The sequence below is a fragment of the Kogia breviceps genome, chromosome 2 (genome assembly GCF_026419965.1).
Source record: "Kogia breviceps isolate mKogBre1 chromosome 2, mKogBre1 haplotype 1, whole genome shotgun sequence".
Taxonomy (NCBI): Eukaryota; Metazoa; Chordata; class Mammalia; order Artiodactyla; family Physeteridae; genus Kogia; species Kogia breviceps.
This window is the reverse complement of record NC_081311.1, coordinates 91,108,592-91,128,182: the sequence shown is the minus strand read 5'-3', so window position 1 is coordinate 91,128,182 and position 19,591 is coordinate 91,108,592. Positions and strand designations below refer to the sequence as shown.

Genomic DNA, 19,591 nt, shown 5'->3' with positions numbered 1-19,591 from the left:
GTGACCAAACCAAAACCCTGTTTCTTCTCTCCACTCCTCTTAAAATATACAGAGCTGCAGTCTAGTTTTCTTAAAAGCTGCCAACTTGCCAACCAGATAAGTCAAACTATTTCTGTGCCAGTGAGAAAGAACCAGAAAAAGACCCAAAGGGAAAAAATACTTACTGTATTTGCAATACAGTTAAGTCCCCTACATAGGATCCTTCAAGTTGTGAACTTTCAAAGGTGCGAACGTGCATCTTTGCACGTTGATGAAGAGAGACAAGAGGAAGAAGTAACTGAAGAATCAAAGAGATTCACGACACAGGAAATGGCAAGGAGATTTTCTTTACTTGGGGAGGCACTGTGAGTTATTCAGGCATGGAACCGGAACCTAGAATGGTGCACAAATGTTGCAGCAGCGGTTCAAAAGGCAATCCAGTGCTACCGTTTCATCTAGAAAAGAGCTACTACCCAGACATCACTGGATCATTTTTTCAAGAGGGTAGATAGAATTGAATCCAGCAAGGAACCAGAACCTGTGCCATCAACGTCAGGTGTGAGTGACATTGCAGCCTGCTCTCCGTCTCCTGTTGCTGACGATCCTTCAGCTCTACCATCTCCCACCTCCTCCTCCTCCTCCTCCAGTCAGTAACTCTTCCTGCCTGTTCACTCAATGCCAGCCCTAGATGCCAGCTGTTGTACTGCACTACTGTACTTCTCAAGGTACTATACTGTCTCAATCCTGGCTCCACTGCCTTGGACAAGTTCTTGTCACTGCTTCCGACCTCAGTTTTCTCATCTTAAAAATTGGCTCTTGGCAATATCCTCTTTGAAGGTATTTATGGGAATTAAGTGAGATGAGAACTGTTTTATTGTTACAAGATATAGCTGAGTTCTTTACTCCATTAATAAACATCCTACACATGAAGACACACTAGTAATGTGTTTCTGCGATTTAATGTCAGACTCTTGCCATATAATCTAATGTTTCATATAATTATTTTACCTTTTTAAAATAGCCCTCATTTCTTTAAAATTAGACACTTCCATGGTTAAATCTTCTAAAATATACCAAGCGAGTCCCTGCTAGCTGAACTACTCGCTGTTAAATATTACTTACCTTCTTTTCAGAATGGCCTGGGGTCCTTAACTTAAACCAAGTGTTCCTGTGAAGGGGACGGAGACGGATATCTTTAACTTCTGTGTGCTGAGTAAGACATCCTACTGTCCCATTAATGATTAATTTTCTAATGTATCACTCACAACAACTTTGCAGATGGCTTCAGTTTCATAGAGGAGAAAAGTGAGGCTCAGTGACGTGAAGTAAAATGCTGATGGCTACTCAGCTAGAAGGCAGTAAAGACTCAAACCCAGATGGAGTCCCAAAGCCTTAGCTCCTGGGTACCCCACGGTGAAGTCACATCCGCCACTTAGGGGTGGAGCGAAAATGTTTTAGTTATATAACAAATGCTACTTTGTTCTTGTATCTGAACTCTATAGTTTGTCTGGATTTCTCCCTTTGCTGTTCAGTTGTTTAGTTGTTACTTAGTTTTTGGCTTCCTGTCTATAAGGAATTCTTGTTACTTTTTGGTGCTTTTAACCTGTTCTACCCCAAGAAATTAATTAAACAAACCTCTTATGCTTATGTGTAAAGGCCAGTTAACTGTAAGTGAGCCTCTGAGAAGTTCTCCCATGAGATGGGATGACCTAGGGACACATTCTTCAGTTACCTGGCAGGTCTTTGGCTTGCTTTCAGGTCCCAAAAGCTGCATTTCAGATAACTGAAGTTGTTTTATTTATGAACTCTGAACACAGCAGATACTATTATCCAACATGGACCTATATCTATTACAAAACAAAATGTTACATGGTTACAGTAATCACTTCCAGCTTCTACTAAATGCCTTTTCTGCCCCACTGTTGTATTATAGACATTGTCTCTCTAAAACTCTGGAATGTAGGTGTTCTTGTCTCCATTTTACAGATGAGGAAACTGAGACTCAAAATTTCCACACCTGGCCAAAGACATTCTGTGAATAGTTCACTTCACGTCAACATGGACATGTTGAGCATGGAAGTCTGATTAAAGATCTATAAGCAATTTCTAACTTAAGAGAATGAGGAACAGTTTCCCACTGTGTCAAACAGGCAGCTCTAATAAAGATGCCTGGAGTGGTCCAGCCTGGGAGGAACTGGGCAGAGCACCTGCATCGCACACCTCCAGGGGGCAGCCTTGAGCTGTGTTCAATCCGGAGGGTACTCCCAACAGCACACACATTGTACAGACAGCTGGAATGGTGCCCTGGGATTGCAGCAGAGATGAGGACTGTCAGGTAAACAGCAATGAAAGTCACCACGGGAAAGATCAGACATGAGGCAGGAGAAGGACCGGGTGTTTCCTGGGACTGGGATTTAAAACAAGGGTGACATGTTCTCAAGCTCGCTGCCCTTCTCTCTGCGGGGCGAGGAGAACTTAATGCTGCATATCACATACCATTCTTTTTGGTTGAGATGGGTAGACTGCTGCATTTAACTAACCAGAGTGCCAAAATCCATGTCGAGTTTTTAGTTACCTAATAAAGTGAATTCTCCACAAACTCCACTCTGTCTGGAAGCCTCAAACAAAGGTGATCCAAGTAAGGCACAGGCCTTTGTCCAGCAATCCTTTTTTCCTGAGACTCTTTCTCAGGCATTAGCCCATGGGTTTGGGGCAGTGCTCCAGAAGGGGCCAGCAAGCCAGGAACCCTTCCCAGGCCGATCTGAGAGGCCTCATAAGGGCCAGCCAAGACTGAAACGCAGGTCTGGCCGTATTTGGTCACCGTCCCGGATGGTTGTGGCGGGGCAGGCCATCATGTCACATCTGGGAGTTTTTCAGCCCACACGCGGGGTAAATCTCAACCACAACCTCTGTATGTGGTAGCTTCAGATGGAAACAGAAACTAGTTAGAAAAATGTGATTCTTGCGCAGGGAAGTCAGAGCACCGAAGAGTTCAGAAGTGGGCGGGTGTCTGTGTTAAAAAAAAAAAAAAAAAGGGTGGAAACCCCACCAGCCAAGTCTGCAGAAAAAACTAAATGAAGTCTGCCTATCTCGGGGCCGGAGCCCCTCCCCTCGGGCCGCGCCGAGGAGTGTGACACAGGTGCCGCTTCCTCCCGGCTGCTGAGGGTCAACCACCGTCTCCCGGGCCGCGCCCCGCACCGGTCGGCGATGAGCAGCCCCCAGGTCACATCGCCGCCCCTGCCCCGCCAAGGTGAGTACTCGCCGGGAGACGGGTCCGCGGGGGCCGAGCCGGGGGCGTGGGGGGGAGCGCGCCAAGGATCCCTGGGGCTCCGGCCGCGCCCGGCCTCCTGGGGGACTAGGGGCCCGCCAGGCCGCGTCCCCGGGCATCGCGGGCTCCCGGGCATCACAGCGCCCCGGGCATCGCGGGGTCCCGGTCCGGAGCTCCGAGCCTGGTTGCGCGGCCTCCGCGCGCCCTGGGCCTGGAGAGGCCACCCCTACCCCCGCGGCCATCCGCTGGCTTTCTGTTTCTTTGTGTGCTGTTGGGGATGAGCCGGTGGCCAGAACTTTTACCCTACGAGAATAAAGGAGGAGAGGCAGATCGGTAAGCAGCGCAGAGAGAAAGCACAAGTTGTTTGCGGAGCTGCCCGGGCAGGACGGTGGAGGCGCGTCCGCAGAAACTCTGAGTTAACTCCGCCAACTTCCCGACTCTCTCCCCGGGCCGGGCGGGAACCAGCCACACGCCCACGCCCATGTTGCAGGGATCCTCTCGCCTTGACCGTTTGGGGGGGTTGCAATTCTTCAGAGGCTGCTTCCTTTCTTTCTAAAACCAGCACAGGCTTTCTTGAGGAAGGGACGGAAATCGCTGTGAGATTCTCTGTGAATCTCAAAAGCAACGTTCCGAAACACTGCTGGGCCTCCCCCACCACTGGGCTTTTGCTGGGCTTTTGCAAGGAAGAAGTAACATTTTATTGAAAAAAAAAAAGAATGTTGTTCCCACCACCCTGGTTAGGTCTGATCGTATGAAACTGTCAGAGAGGAGACATTCTGGGTCTATAATGTAATCATGTTATGTAATTAATATGATCATGATATGGGTTTATACGTCTTTAAAAAAAAAAAAAGGTTGTGTGGCCTTAGGCGGCAAACTTGAGCCTGGGTGAGCGCGGCTGGCTGGGTCTGTATCTGCATGCTCTGTGCCTCTGTGTGTACATGGCCACGTGTGTACGGGTGGGTGAGGTGCTCGGTGCCATCTGGGTGTGCACAGAGCACGTTGTGGAGTCAGGGCCTTGCTGCCTGCATTGGGACCTCTTGTTAAGAGGAGGCGAGCCCACCTCTCTTAGCTACAGTTTCATCATCCGCAAAGCGGGACTAACAGGAGTGTGCCTCTGGGTTGTGAGAATTAAGTGCATGTCAGTGGCTCGGCGCAGAGATGAACACATGTTAAGTGCTTGATAAATGTCGGGCATCCTTATTTTCATTTTACATCATACTGTGGATGCATGAGCTTGTGTGAGTTCGTGTTTACGTGTGTGGATGTGTGTGTGAGGGTGAGTCAGACGCTAGTGAGTGTGTGTGTGTGTGTGTGTGTGTGTGTGTGTGTGTGTCGGGACCAGGGTTAAGGGGACAAGGCACTGTAATTATTCCAGTTCAGGCACCGAGGAAGTGCAGGCCTACAGCCTTTCCTGTCTGGAGAGGACAGGCTTGCTCAGGGAGCCTTGCCCTGCCCCCGACCTCACACACACACACACCCCACTCCTCCCCCTACAGCAGTTCTCCAGGACTCAAGTTTCAGACCTTGACCAATGACTGCAAACACATCCCTAGCGGAACTCATGGGGATGCAGCCCTTACTTGCATACCATTCCAGATTACCCTTAGGATTTACTTTCTGGCAGGATCTCTGCCATGGGAGAACCATGGGGCCTTATTTCGCGCTGCTGACTCAGGCAGGATGTGTCTATATCCTGTCTCAGTTTACATCACTGCCCCTCAGAACCAGACGTTAGAACAGAGAGGACCCTCTGCTCCCTCGTGGCCAGGCCTCCCCTAGCCTAGCCTTTGGGTTTATGGGTTCAGCCAACTCCCATAAGCCCAAAGGTCACAGTTAACTGTGGAGGAGTTCTGTGCAGACATCCATTGCCTTGCCCTTGGAGGGAAGGGGTCAGGCTCAGCAAGGAGATGGCCAGGTCTGGCAGCTTTATATAGAATGTGCCACCTCTGGGAAAAGCAGGGAGGGTTTCGTTCAGTGCCATATGACATTCCATCCCAGCCATTGCGCAACCCCTCCAGATATCCGTGGCTTTGGGAGTCACATGGCCTCAGCACAGCCAGCAGCTGGACCTTCCAAGGGTGCCCAGAGTTGCGCAGTTATTTCTGGGGACTTCCAGTGCCCTCTGGGAAACAGGAGTGAGGGTAAGAGGTGTTCTGTGTTTGGTGGGAACGCATCTGCCCATCCACTATGGGGAGAGAGAGAGAGGCCCTTCACTAGCGCAGAGAGGCTTGCAAGTAAAGTCAGTTTGCCTCTTTGTGTGGCAGATAGATAGTCCACCAAAAGCCCTTCGGAGAGCCCAACCAAAACACCTTTCAAAGAGTGAGCAAACACAACAGGCCCAGTAAGCACAAGCTACCAACCAAACAGAGTTAAACAATGCGTGAAGAGTTCATAATAGAAAAGAATAACTTTCTTCCCACCTCCAGGGCAGTAACTTGATTCATTTATGAGACTCCTTCTAGAAATATATACAAGTAATTTTTCATTGGCAAAATGAAACACATATTCGACTTCATCTTTTTTGTTCATAGGACTATATCCTACAGATTATACCTTATCACAATATATAGACTCCTCCTTCTGGGGCTGCACAGCATGAATATTATAAATGAATTGGTTATTTTATTTAACCAGTTCCTCCACAAATGGACATTTGAGTTGTGTACAGTCTTTGATTTCTTTTTTTTAACCACAGTGCTGCCATGACAACCCTTGTAAGTAGAGTTTTGCATGCATGTGTTTATATACCTTTAGGATAAATTCCCCCAAAATGTAATTTCTGGGACCAAGAGTATGTACATTTACAATGTTAGTAGATACTGAAAAATTACCCTCCGAAAGGTCACATGAATTTCTAACTCTTACTGGTAGCCAATGAAAATCGTTATTTCCCCACATCCTCATTCGCACTGTCTGGTTTGTATCTTGGCCAATCTGACGAGTAAATCATGTTGTCACCTTTGAGTGCGCCTCTGTAATTACACGTGTTTTTGTACCTCTGTAAGACATTGTATTTGTTTTGCTGGGAAATACCTTGTATGGCCTTTGCCCACTTCCTGCCAGGTCCCTAACCAGTGAGGAAACAGGCCCCAGAAGTTAAATGATGTGTCGTTTCTCTCATGATGAGTAAGAGGGTGGACCAGAGCCCCACACTGGGCTGGGCTGTGGAGTCAGACCACATGTGATCTCATCCCCGGCACTGGCTTTGGGGACGTGCACAATACCTCGGAGCCTCAGTTTTCTCATCTGGAAGTGGGAAGGATAACAGAGACTTGGCAGGAGTCACGTGATGAAGGAGAGACTAAGGACCTGGCACCGCGCCCAGTGATACTGTTATTTGCGGCTGTTGCTAACAGAACTAATCAAAGAGAACCTGGCCTGCGGGTGCTAGTCATCTCCAGAGTCTCCCTAGCAGACGGCAGCTGGATTTGCTTTTGATAATGTAAGAACAACGTCAGTACCTCTACGCCAAGGCCTGTGGTCCAACCTTGCACGGGTCCCTCCTCTACAGCCTGGTCTCACAGGCATATTCTCCCCTGTTTTGCAGATGAAGCCCTGGAGGCTTCCCCAGGGCTCCCAGGTCTCGAGGGCACAGCCAGGCTGTGGACACAGGCTGTGAGACCCCAGAGCCAACAGAGGCCAAACTAAGGGGGGCGTTAGGGTGCATGTGGGCCTGCTGATCCTGTGTGCCAGGCGGGGCCTATCTGCTGCCCACACACCGTGAGAACTGTGCCCAGGAAAGCATGGCTATGGCTTTGCACAGACACTCAGAGCCCGCTAACGACTCCACAGTTTTTCAGCCAGGCTTGTGGTCTAACCTCGGCCCGTGGCTGCCCGCCATCTCTCTCATCTCTGTGGTCGGGCCTGACCCACGCTGGGCCACCTGCTGCCCTCCACCCTGCCTTCCACAGCTGTCTCAGGTTGACATCCCCTAGGGCCCCTCTCTGTGCCTGGATCGCCCTGTCCCTCCAGCTTCACCCGCACGCCTGCCCGCTTCAGGCCCCTGGGCTCTCTGGGTACCGCCCCCCTGCACACATACACCTACTGGTCAGTGAAGGCCTCCCTGGGCCCTCCTGACACTAGAAAACCACCCACCCTGGCCCTGGGGACACTTTGCAGCCCCGACAGATTTCTAATTCTGTCGCCTTCCGGGAATTCTGACTTCCAAGAAGCTCTGTGAACCCACCTGTCCCCCCGCCATCGGGGCCTAGCTCAGAGAGGTGCTCAGCCAGCAACTTGGACACGAACAGGTGGCTTCACAGACAACCCAAAGGCCAACACTTCCAGGCCCATGTCTGCTCCAAAGGCCAAAGGCCCCTTTGGAAAATCATCTTCTCAGTAGCTCCTAATCCAGAACTTGGGAGGCGGTATAAAATAAATTGAAATGGACAAAGAGTCAAACCAAAACAGATTCTCAGAACATGCTGATGGGCCCCAGCCATCACCGCTGAGCTCTCCTTCCCGTTCAGCACTGATTGGGTATTTCATCTCCTCCCTCCTCCTCCCCTCCCCTCCCCCTCCCGCCCTCCCCCATCTTTGCTTAGGGCTTCCTTCAGATCATTATGTAATCTGAACCTCTGCAGGAACACCACTTCCTGCCCTTAGTCATTATAAACTTTAATTTGGGTACATCCTTTCAGAAGGACGTTAGTGTGCAGCTCTTAGCCAATGGCAGATACTGTCAAGGGCCAGTTCTCTCACCCCAGCAAGAGCCTGAGCCCAAGATGCTGGGTTCCTTCACAGACCCAGCCTCACACAGCTCCCCGCAACCCTCCCTCCAGCCACCTGAGAGCCTGTGTTCTGGTTCCCTGCGCGCACAGACAGCCACCCAACTGCCTCGCCCGGTGACTGGTGTCAGAGCATCATCGTTGGCTGCCCACCAGCCTGACTCTGCAGCCCTGCCCTTCCTCCTGGCCCAGCATCTTCTGCAGCTCTCATTCATGACTCTTTAGGACTGATGAATTGCTGGAGACTCAGCGTGGACTCCTCTGAGAGTTAAAAACTCCAAGGGGACCTAGTCATTGGGAGCTGCCCCCCCGCAATACTGTGAGATCCACCTCCTGGAGTTTGAGCAGGTGCCCACGGTAAATATCAGAGTAAAGTCTTCTTGAGTTTCCGGCAGGAAGGAGGGGACCAGGGCACCTGTTCTTAACAAAGCCTGGCCTCAGGGAAGCTAGTTAACAAGAGCCGAACCCAGGGCTTCCCTGGTGGCGCAGTGGTTGAGAGTCTGCCTGCCGATGCAGGGGACACGGGTTCGTGCCCCGGTCCGGGAAGATACCACATGCTGCTGAGCAACTAGGCCCGTGAGCCATGGCTGCTGAGCCTGTGCATCCTGAGCCTGTGCTCCGCAACGGGAGAGGCCACAACAGTGAGAGGCCTGTGTAACGCAAAAGAGGGAAAAAAAAAAAAAAGTAAACAAGAGCCGAACCCAACGGCATACTATCAGAGCATAGCTGACCTGGGGGAAGGAAAATACCCAACTCCAGCTCACTGTAGCCATCTGGGCCCACCTGCAAGGAGCGAAAAACACGGAGAAACATTTGTGAAGTTCCCACTCCAGAGGGATGGGCTACAGATCTCATCCTAGGACCGTAGGGTGCTTCCCCTCCCCTACACCTCACCACCCCATTACAATAGGTCCTTTTACCCAGTATATGACATCTGGCTGCCAAGAAAAATTACAGGACATACTAGAAGGCAAAACACACAGTTTGAAGAGACAGAGTCGGAACCAGAACCAGACATGACGGAGATGTGGGAATGATCAGACTGGGAGTTTAAAACAACTGGGAGAAATAACTCTTCGTGATGCTTTTATTACACTCCCTGTCTTGTATCTGCCACATATCCCTTCTCTTATTGCCAAAACATCGCGGTTGGCATACTCTCCGGGGCTCAGCGGACACACCTGTGACCCCTGCCAGGTCTCTGAGGGAAGGAGGCTCGCATCTGGGGGCCCCTGGGAGGGACAAGCTCTCGGCAAGGTTGCCCCATCATCTCACTGCACCCACCACACCTGATGGAGGCATTTTATCTCCACTGTGATGGACGGACTGGCGTGCCACTTGCAGGGGGCACACCTGGGACCTCCTACCCTCCTCCTCCTTCACACAACGCCCACTGTTATGAGGGTTCACGTATGCGGCTGCCAGCTGACCCTGGGCCCCAGCACTCCCCCCTTGGACCCTGGAATGGACAGTCGTCCTATTTTACCCATAGCTATGGGCCCATGTATTCTCAGCAGTGTCTTAAAGTGAAGGGAATTGTGGTTTACCAGATCAAAACCAGGTAAACAGTCCTGCCTGCCTGCCTTCTGTGTTGGATTCTGGTCTGGGACCTCTGTGTTCACCAGGCAGCAAAGTCCCCCAGCTATGAAAGGCCCTTTCTCTTGAGGTGCTCACCAAGCTCTCTCACTGGAACCGTACACAATACACACAGCCTTTAGCAAGCAGGGGCTTCAAGCTCAGTTCCCCCCGCTGTACTTTTGGAAGACATTTAGTACAAATACACTTGACCTCAATTGGCTAGTGATGAGGAGGTTAGAATACCAGCTTTAGAGCTCAGGATTTGGGTTTGGATGTGGACCAGCTCTGACCTGGCTGTGGCCTTGAACATGGCGCCAGCCCCTTGACGTCTCAGCTCATAGACAAAACTCCTAGTATAGTGCCTGGTCCGAGTTCACCACTGCCCCTGCCTGAGTGCTTGAGGGTGTCCTCAGTGAGTTCTGGCTCACTCCCCACTGCCCAGCTCCCTCCGTGTGCCCTGCTCCTGTGCCTGTTTGCTCATTTGCCACTGAAAATAATACCAAGGACAGGAGGCACAGTTTTCCCTGGTCCTTGGGTTCCAGGTGGGCTAGGCGCTCAGACCCAGCAGGGGAGGTGCCTTTGCAATAGCCCTGGGATGCTGTTCCCTTCTGAGCTAGGACAGCTGCCTCCGAGGCATCTGCTCCTTCCTGCATTTATCAGAGTGGGCAAGGTGGTCGGAGAGTAGCTGAGAGCATGTGTCCTCTCCCACCAGCTATGTGACTTGGAGCAAACCTTTTACCCTCTGCAGTTCAGTCTCCTTACCTAGTACCCGAGGACGACCACACTTGCTCCCCCAGCCTCACCTGAACACCAGCCCCTTAACAATAGGGGTCTCGGCTGTCTTGGGGAAGAGTAGCCTCCTTAAAAACACTCATGGATCGGCTGGGTGCTTTGTGACCACCTAGAGGGGTGGGATAGGGAGGGTGGGAGGGAGATGCAAGAGGGAGGGGATATGGAGATATATATATACGTATAGCTGATTCACTTTGTTATAAAGCAGAAACTAACACACCATTGTAGAGCAATTATATGCCAATAAAGATGTTAAAAAAAAACACTCATGAATGAATGGATGGATAGATGGAGGGATGTGAAGGTCCAACCAGTGTAGACAAGCCTGGTCTACACAGAGAGCGCTGACGGTCCCATACTCACCTGCGTCCTCTCCCAATCCTGTGTAAACCCTGCCCCCTCGGTGGCCCACAGTGGCCTCTGGCTCAGCCCACTGACCTTTCCCCACCTGGCATGCCTTGTGCGCCCCAAGCTGTGTGCACATGGGGCCCCTTGCCTCCCATCTGGCCCTCAGATGCTCCATCTTTCAGCGTTTTTCTCTTTCCCTTGATGCTGCCATTGGATGGGTGCAGAGCTGGGCCTCCCCTCTCTCCTGGGAGGGGCCCCTTCTCTCCCTTTCTAGCCTCTTCCTCGTGCTTGAACTCCCGCGAGGAAGCTGGACCTTCTCTCCTCTGATCGTGCCGTGGGACTGACTTGTCATTTGAATGGTCCTCCTTCAGCTTCTGCCAGAGTTCTCATTTTAATGAATTCATTTCATCTTTGGCTGAAAATCCCAAGCTGTCATTTTTTTTAAGTTTTACAGTCTCTTTTTTTTTTTTCTTTTCTACAAATTCTGTAACGTATCCTGACCGACTGTCTCCCTGACTCAAAGCGTAGAAAGCCGGCTGCGCTCTGCTTAAGTTATCTCATTTCACCCTCTAGCAGCCCTACGGCAAGTATTTTTATCTCCGTTTTGCATGTGATGATACAGAAACTCAAGAGGCAACGTGCGTTGCCGACAGACAGCCGAGACCCCTCACTCGTGCACAGCAGGTGTTTCTAGGAGGGGCTTAGCCAGGGCCACCTCACACGTCAGGCACAACACTTAGCGCTTTTAGAGAACCACAAAAAAGCTTTGCTTCTTTTAAAATCAAATGGGAAAAATGAACTTTTAAGACTAAACCTTGCATTTGTCTTTATATCAATGCCCCTCTAAAATACAATTGTTAATATCTGGGGGGAGAAGAGACCAGGAAGGCAGAGCACCTAGGCCCAGGAAGGCCATCCTGTGGCCCTGGCTCAGCCCGTCCAGGCCCCGGGGCTGGGTGCCCACTGGTCCCTGCACGGCCCGGCCGCTCTCCCTGCACGGCGCCCAGAGCCCTGACCCTCATCCGCGTGGCTTCCATCTCAAATCCGCATGCTCCCCCACCCCCAGCAGTGCTGCCCAGCCCAACCACGGCAGGGCCGCTGGGCTGGGCAGCTGCAGGGTCTGCCCCGTGCCTGCTCTTTGCCTTTACCCTCAGGAGATTGCGAGAATCCAAAGGCAATGCGTGAGGATACCCAGGACTCTCTCTCTCTCTCTATCTATCTGTCTTTTTTTCTTGGCCACGCAGCGTGCAGGATCTTAGTTCCCCAAGCAGGGATCGAACCTGTGCCCCCTGCAGTGGAAGCACAGAGTCTTAACCACTGGACCACCAGGGAATTCCTATCTCTATCTCTATCTCTATCTATCTCTGTCTCCATCTCTTACGTCTATCTCTGTATTTCTCTTATCCTCTTGCTTTTTTAAGCGAGGAAGTTAGGCTATTCTTCACTTCAAAGTTTAAGAGTAAGTTTCCTTTGCCCTGTTACATTATGAAAGAAGCAATTCCTGTTCACTGTACGACGATATATACAAGACCAAGAAGAGGGATATAGGAAGATTCTCTCTAGAGCAGAGGTGACTTTCAGGTACCCGTGGGATAGCCAGGTGACAGCTGGAAGGCAGTTCAGAAAGAGACCCAGGCAGAGATAAAGATGGAGGACCTCAGTGTACAGAGGCCACACAGCGAGGGGCCCGGGGGAGCCACGAAGAGCCTGCTGAGGTCGCACTGATCTCTCTGGACGGTGGATCTCAGCACAGATGCAGAGTCAACGTGGGGAGAGCTCTTGGCCGCACCCGGGGAGGATACACATGGTACCTTGTTCAACCAGAAGATGTTACCTGGATGTAGCTATTATTACTCCAGAAATAGATATTATTAGCTCCATGGAAATATGAAAACTGGGGTTCAAAGAGGTTCTTCCCCCAGGGCCTCAGTGGGCATCACTGGCACAGTCCAGCCTCGAGCCAGGTGTGTCCTTCTGACTCTGGGATGTGGCAGCCCGCCGTGCTGGGAGGGGTTTGCCCACGACCCTCTGCCTCTCTGCTCATCTCCACGTGGCCCTCAGGTCACTCTCCTGCCTCAGAAGAAAAGGCCATTCTTTATCCACCCCGCCCCGGGCCACTTGTGCTGGCTCCCCTCTCCTCTGCTGGCCCCCACCTGGCGGCCCAGCAGCTGCTGAGGAAAGGCCCACAACGGCTGGGCTGTGACCGGGCACGGCAGCCAGCTGAGGCCAACCCACGCACAGTTCCCACTCTTCCCCAGGGAGGCAGCGGGCAGCTGCCTCTCAGGGTCACTGCCAGGGCACCAGGAGAGAATAACGCCTCCACCAATTCCTGGCCAATTTCTGGAATGCCTCCACCACAGACCCACCCCTGGGCTGACAGCATTGTCTTTTGTTGAAGTGTCACCAGTCACGGGACCTTTCCTACACTGTGTGTTCTCCTCTGCTAGGCACTTTCAGATCTAGTTCCTTTCTTCATTCAAGAGTCACTACTGGCTGTTTATCCATTCTCTATATACAAGCTTACATCGGCTCACCCCAACCTCCCAGTCCATCCCTTCCCCAACCCCCTCGCCCTTGGCAACCACCAGTCTGTTCTACCATATACCACAGAGAACTATATTCAATATCCTATGGTAAAACGTAATGGAAAAGAATATTAGAAAAGGAATATATATATATATGTATAGCTAATTCATTTTGCTATACAGCAGTAATTAGCACAACATTGTAAATCAACTATACTTTAATTAAAAATAAAACGAAAGAAAAAGATGCACTACTCGCCTTCTCTGATAGGTGAATAAAGCAAAGCTCAGAGAAGTTAGGAGAGTTTACACAGCCAGCTGTAGTACATGGAGTGCGGGTCTCTGCTTCCCTTGGGGGTGCACTGTTTCTGCCATGGAAACTCACTCATCAGGTTCTTAAGTGGGGACAGGATGGGGTGATGTGGAGGAGCTAATACTGGGACTGCAGAGTCACCAGGAGGAATGAGAGCCACCCATCCCTGAATCTCCAAAATCAGTGGCTTCCCACCTGGGGTCCCCACCCCGAAAAACACACACATTAAAAAACGATGTCACAGCTACAAATCTCCACTGCAATTCTTTTCAGGAGAAATGACATTTCTACAAAATAAATTGTTAGATGAAGTCTGGAAATATGAAAGCAATAAAAACCCATGTGTTATAGTGGAGTGGGGGAGAAGAGGCCTGGTGACCCCACTCCAGGGCCCCCTGGTGATGGTCACTCTCAGGTTATCGCTGGACGCTGAGGGCTTCACGTAACCGAGTTTGCAGCCTCCTAGCTGGTGCCTCCCAGGACGCTCAACTGATGTCCGGTCACTATTCATTGTCAGTGATGATGCTTTGGGGCTTGCATCTCAGAGAATCCTACCATATTAGACATTTCCATCACATGAAGCCGTAAAATGCCTTCACTGTGGTTCAATTATTCGCCTACAGCCAGACTGCAGTGTACACCCAGCTGTCAATCACTTTACCAATTAATTCCCTGAGAGAGCTTCTTATCAAGCTTCAAGAGTCCATGAAGAAAATCTGAAAAGTTATAAACTCGATGGATAATTCCATTAGGGAAACAATTTATCCACAAATGTTTACTAGCCGCCGTGTACATCCATGGTTCATCAACAGAAATTCATAGGCTTACGATGTGTCCGTCCTGTCATCTGCCCTAGGGATGCAGGAGGAGACAAAGAAAGTCTAAGACAAGATCCCTGCCCTCAAAGCATCGTTGGGCTTCTTGGGGCAGCAAGACACACATCATGACAGGAATAAAAAGCATCCCATCCTCCTAGTGAGAAATTTCTTATCACAGGAATTCAGGTTTCAGATCGAATTGCCTGCATCTTTTTGATATTTAAAGAAGATATCTAGATATTTAAAGAATAACTTAAAGATAACTTCTCAAATATAAATTGCTATCTAAAATTAGCTAATATTGACAGCTGATATTAAATTATGGTGAATTTCTCCTTAACCAGATATAGGTTTATCTTGTTGAATTAAGACTTTGTACTTGAAGAAGTTGTCAGTGACCTGTCAACTGAAAAAAATGCACAACTGGGACTTCCCTGGTGGCACAGTGGTTAAGAATCCTCCTGCTAATGCAGGAGACACGGGTTCGTGCCCTGGTCCAGAAAGATCCCACATGCCGCGGAGCAACTAAGCCTGTGTGCCACAACTACTGAGCCTGTGCTCTAGAGCCTGTGAGCCACAACTACTGAGCCCGCGTGCCACAACTACTGAAGCCCACACGCCTAGAGCCTGTGCTCAGAAGCAAGAGAGGCCACCACGATGAGAAGCCCATGCACCACAACAGAGTAACCCCTGCTCGCCATAACTAGAGAAAGCCCATGCATAGCAACGAAGACCCAATGCAGCCAAAAAAATAGATTAAATAAAATAAATACATTTATTTTAAAAATAAAATTTAACAAAATGCACAACCTAAAAGTTGAGAGTCATGTTTTATTCAGTGGACAAATCTGAGGACTTAAGCCCAGGACACAGCATTCCAGATAATTCTGAGAAACTTTTCCAAAGAGGCAAGGTGGGGAGCCAGGATATATAGGAGTTTTTGCAACAAAGACCAGGTAGTCAGAACATCAAAAGATTACTGTTAATCAAAGAAAACCAGACATCTCATGTTAATGAATTTAGTGCTTTTCCATGTATGGGAAGATGTAAGAGTCTGGGCTCATTGAAATCATTCCTTTGATATGCACTTCATATCTGGGGCCAGTATCCTGTGCTTCTCATCCTGAGTCTCCTCAGGGTGCGTCGTTGCCGGTGGCTGCAGTGGCTGACTGCTGTACGGCGGTCATCCTGTTCCATGCTGAGTTCTCTCAGGACTCACCGTCTGGGAGGTCGTAATGTGATGGCTTGATGGCTGCAGCATCCTTTGTTTACTGATAAGACAGGCAATATTAAGTTCACAGACCAATGTTGATTGTTGAGATTGTTCTAACGCTGGGAAATGACTTAAGTCAAGACAAGTTGCAAGGATGTAAAAATACAAAAAGTACTGCAAGTGTACGGGGTGCCTGCTGGGAGCATGGATGGTCTGGTGTGTCATACACGCTGAGCAAATGTTGGTTCGAAGTGTTCGTTCCTCGTAACCGTCATCCCTCACTGTGAGTTGGGTCTGTGGATGGCGCCTCCATCTTCCAGATGCAGGACAGGCTGGGAGTGGCAGGGCTGTTATTTGAACCCAGATGCTCCAACCCTGAGGCTGTCTTTTAAGCCCTGCTCACTGCCACCATTTGTATGTTTAGGAAATGGGGAGTTTCAAAGGGGAACAAAATTCTCTTTCACAGGAGTGAAAGAAAGTTGGTTCCAATGCACTTTTAAACTACACTTATTTATGTCAGGCTTTGGTCACCACCCCTAGGTCATTTCCTATTTAAGAATCTTGGAGCTTCTGAAAAGATCTTCTGGAACATGCTATTTTTAAAGAACTCAACTGAGTGAAATGATGTTTGCCACTCACTGAAAAAGCAAACAATGCTAGAGAAAGTCAGAGTACATCTTTGAGGACAATGCAGTCAAAGGCAGATGAAATCCATGGTTTCCCTTCCAAGTTCAGACACCCTGGAAGGCTGTGTTTCCCACACAAGGGCACTTCAGGGCTGTTTATTTCCTGAGGCTCTGGCCTATGGCCAAATCTTCACCATCCTCTGTGCTTTTGGTAAAAGCCATGGGGTCACACTGCCCTGAAGGCACAATTATCTGAGTTCCTGCCCTCCTTGCCCTTGGGCTCTGGGAACAGAGGCCTGGCTGTCTGCACAGATAAAAGGCTGACCTCTCACTGCCCTGCCTCCTGCCCAGGGGCCCCATGGTTCTCCTTTGAGCTCCCTTGAGAGGGCCCCTCCCTGAGGAGAAATGAGCAAAGGGTGGGAGTTCTCCTCTGACTAGGCTTCTGACGTCTCCTGAGCCAACTAGCTCTACTCAGGGACCCTTGTACCACAGCAGGACGCTGCTCAGACCTCCTCTGGCCTCCCTGAAGCAAGCCCTTGGTGTAGCCAGGCTGTGACCACTTGGATAGGCCATCTGTCTTGTTCTGGGACCTGACATCTCAGGGCTCAGGATTCCCTGGAGAAACTCTCTATGACGGGGCCTTTGTCAGTCAGCCAGGGGAGGTACCCAGGGCCCAGCTGGAGCGGCCCGGGCCACGGCCCTCCCCAGCAGATATGGCCTCAACCCCGTGCGAGGTTGAAAGCCCATATGCCACCTCTCCAACCACTGTCTTAACCCCACCACTAACCAGTGTAGCTGAACTTGGGATGGTGAGTTCACCCTCTTTGGCTTCCACTGCCCTGGTGCCTGCATCCTCTCAAACGCATGGGGTGTTCAAGATGCAGTGAGCCCTGGGTGTGGCCAGACTCTGGAATCTATCTAAAGTGACCACAGTAGTGGACAGTGGCCTGCGTTCTAACAGCTAATGATCACACAGGTTGAAAGTATAGGCTGCGAGTGTGACAGACCTGGGTTCAAGGTGCAGGATGGCCACTCAACACTCCATCCCCGTGGGCACCTTAAATGAGAAGATGTAGGTGAAGGCCCAGGCCTAGCAGGGGGCAAGCACAACGCGAATGTTAGCCTGAGAGGGAAGAGAGAGACTCAGTGACACAGAGACTTAAGCCAGGGGCCTGCAAACAAAGGCCCACAGGCCAAATCCACTTGCCACCTGTTTTTATAAGGAAAGTTGTATTGCAACACAGCTACACCCATTTGTTTGCATGTGTCCATGACTGCTTTCATGGGACAATGGCAGACTTGTAGCAGAGACCACATGGCCCACAAAGCCTAAACTATTTACTATGTGGCCCTTTATTTTAAAAGTTTTCTGACCTCTGTCTTGAACCAACAGAAGCATCTCCAATGGCTCGACTTCTAGACCTAGAGCCTACCTGGCCCCATTACACATCTCGCTGGGGAAACCATAGCCTCACGGGTGGATGAGAAGTCACAGAAGAAAGACCTGCAGCCGAGGCCAGGGACCAGGCAGCAGCCAGGGAGGCCCATCAGGCCAGGCCCAGCTCTCACCTGGGTGCAGACAGAGTGTCTCATCCCCCTGACCTGATCCACCCAGGCTGCCAAAGGGAGGACCCCTCTCCTGGCCTTCACCTTCTCTTGCCCTCTTGTCACCCCCTCTGTAGACACAGGCAGCCGGGGCTCTCCTGCTGCCCTGCAGAAAATCCTCACCCCAACTAGGCAGGTGTAGGAAAAAGGGCCCCACACCATACAGGCTCTCCCAGGACGAGCCCACTCTCCCCCTTCATTCAGAAAACAGGGTTTCTCACTAGGACCCAGACTGGTGTTGGGCCAGAAACATTGTCCTGAACTTATTTCTATTTAACTTTTATTTTATATTGGAGTAGAGTTGATTAACAATGTTGTGTTGGTTTTAGGTGTACAGCAGAGTGCTTCAGTTATACATGTATCTCTTCTTTTTCAAATTCTTTTCCCATTTAGGTTGTTACTTGATATTGAGCAGACTTCCCTGTGCTCTACAGTAGGTCCCTGTCGGTTATCCATTTTAAATACAGCAGTGTGTACATGTCAACCCCAAACTCCCAATCTATCCCTCCCCCGACCCTTCCCTCCTGGTAACCGTAAGTTCATTCTCTAAGTCTTGAGTCTGTTTCTGCTTTGTAAATAAGTTCATTTGTATCATTCTTTTTTTCAGATTCCTCATATAAGTGATATCATATGATATTTGTCTTTCTCTGACTTACTTCGCACAGTATAATAATCTCCATGTCCATCCACATTCTGCAAATGGCATTATTTCATCCTTTTTATGGCTGAGGAGGATTCAGGTGTGTGTGTGTGTGTGTGTGTGTGTGTGTGTGTGTGTGTGTGTGTGTGTGTGTGTGTGTGTGTGTATCACATCTTCTTTATTCATTCCTCTGTCAATGGACATTTATGCTGTTTCCATGTCTTGGCTATTGTGCAAAGTGCTGCTATGAACATTGGGGGTGCGGGTATCTTTTCAAATTAGAGATTTTGTCTTTTGTGGGTATATGCCCAGGAGTGGGATTGCTGCAAATGGCGTTATTTCATTCTTTCTTATGGCTAATATTCCATTGTGTATATGTACCACATCTTCTTTATCAAACTCATTGACATCTCTCCGCATCTCAGGAGGTTATTATCCCTCTTTTCAGTTGTATATGGAGTCTCAGGGGGGAAAAGTGTGTCCACACCTCACCAGTTATAAAACAGTGGATCCTGACTTCAGCCATAGTCTCCCTGAGTCTACACCCATACTCTTTGCCTCTGCCACCGGCACCAGCAAGCTTTTAGCCCAGAAGTCACAGTCCATGAGCCTGTTTTGAGCACCAGCGGTGTGTCAGGCCCTGGGGATGTGACAGTGGACAAACCAACAGTGACCCCAAAAGGGAGCTTATGTTCTAGTGCGGATGGACAGATGGACGCAAGACCAGTGGGTAGAATGCTCAGTAGGTCAGATGGTGCTAAGTGCAGGGAGGGTGATCAAGCCAGGAAAGGAGAGAGGGCAGAGGGACGAGAAGGGGTGCCGTTTTAAAGAGATCTTCACTGGGGAAGGTGATGTTTAGGAAAGACCTAAAGGAAGCCAGGGAGCCAAACGCAGGAATATCTGAGAGGAGGCACAAGAGGCAGAGAGCACAACACAGGCAAAGGCCCTGGGGTAGGAGCAGCCTTGGCCTGATCAAGGAACTGATGGAGGCCAGTGCCCTGAGCAGAGGAAACCCCAAGAGAGGAGCCCTTCAGCATCTCCGCTAACACTCTAGCAAGTCCCTGAGTGAGCCGTGACACGGAGTAGGAGCTGAGAGGGAGGGAAGAGGATGGCAGAGAACTCCCAAGGCGTGCCTGAGATGCAGGGGGAGATGGGG

General features: G+C 50.2%; 1 protein-coding gene across 1 annotated transcript in view; it reads left to right on the top strand.

Annotated features, from left to right (window-relative positions):
• Positions 1-2,570: 2,570 nt before the first annotated feature.
• The window catches only part of GYPC (glycophorin C (Gerbich blood group)), a 44,819-nt gene continuing 27,798 nt past the window's right edge, over positions 2,571-19,591 (top strand). The window contains exon 1 of the mRNA XM_067025827.1: positions 2,571-3,229. Within this exon, the coding sequence (XP_066881928.1) occupies positions 3,187-3,229 (43 nt within the window). The 5' untranslated portion in view covers positions 2,571-3,186. The remainder of the gene's footprint in view (positions 3,230-19,591) is intronic.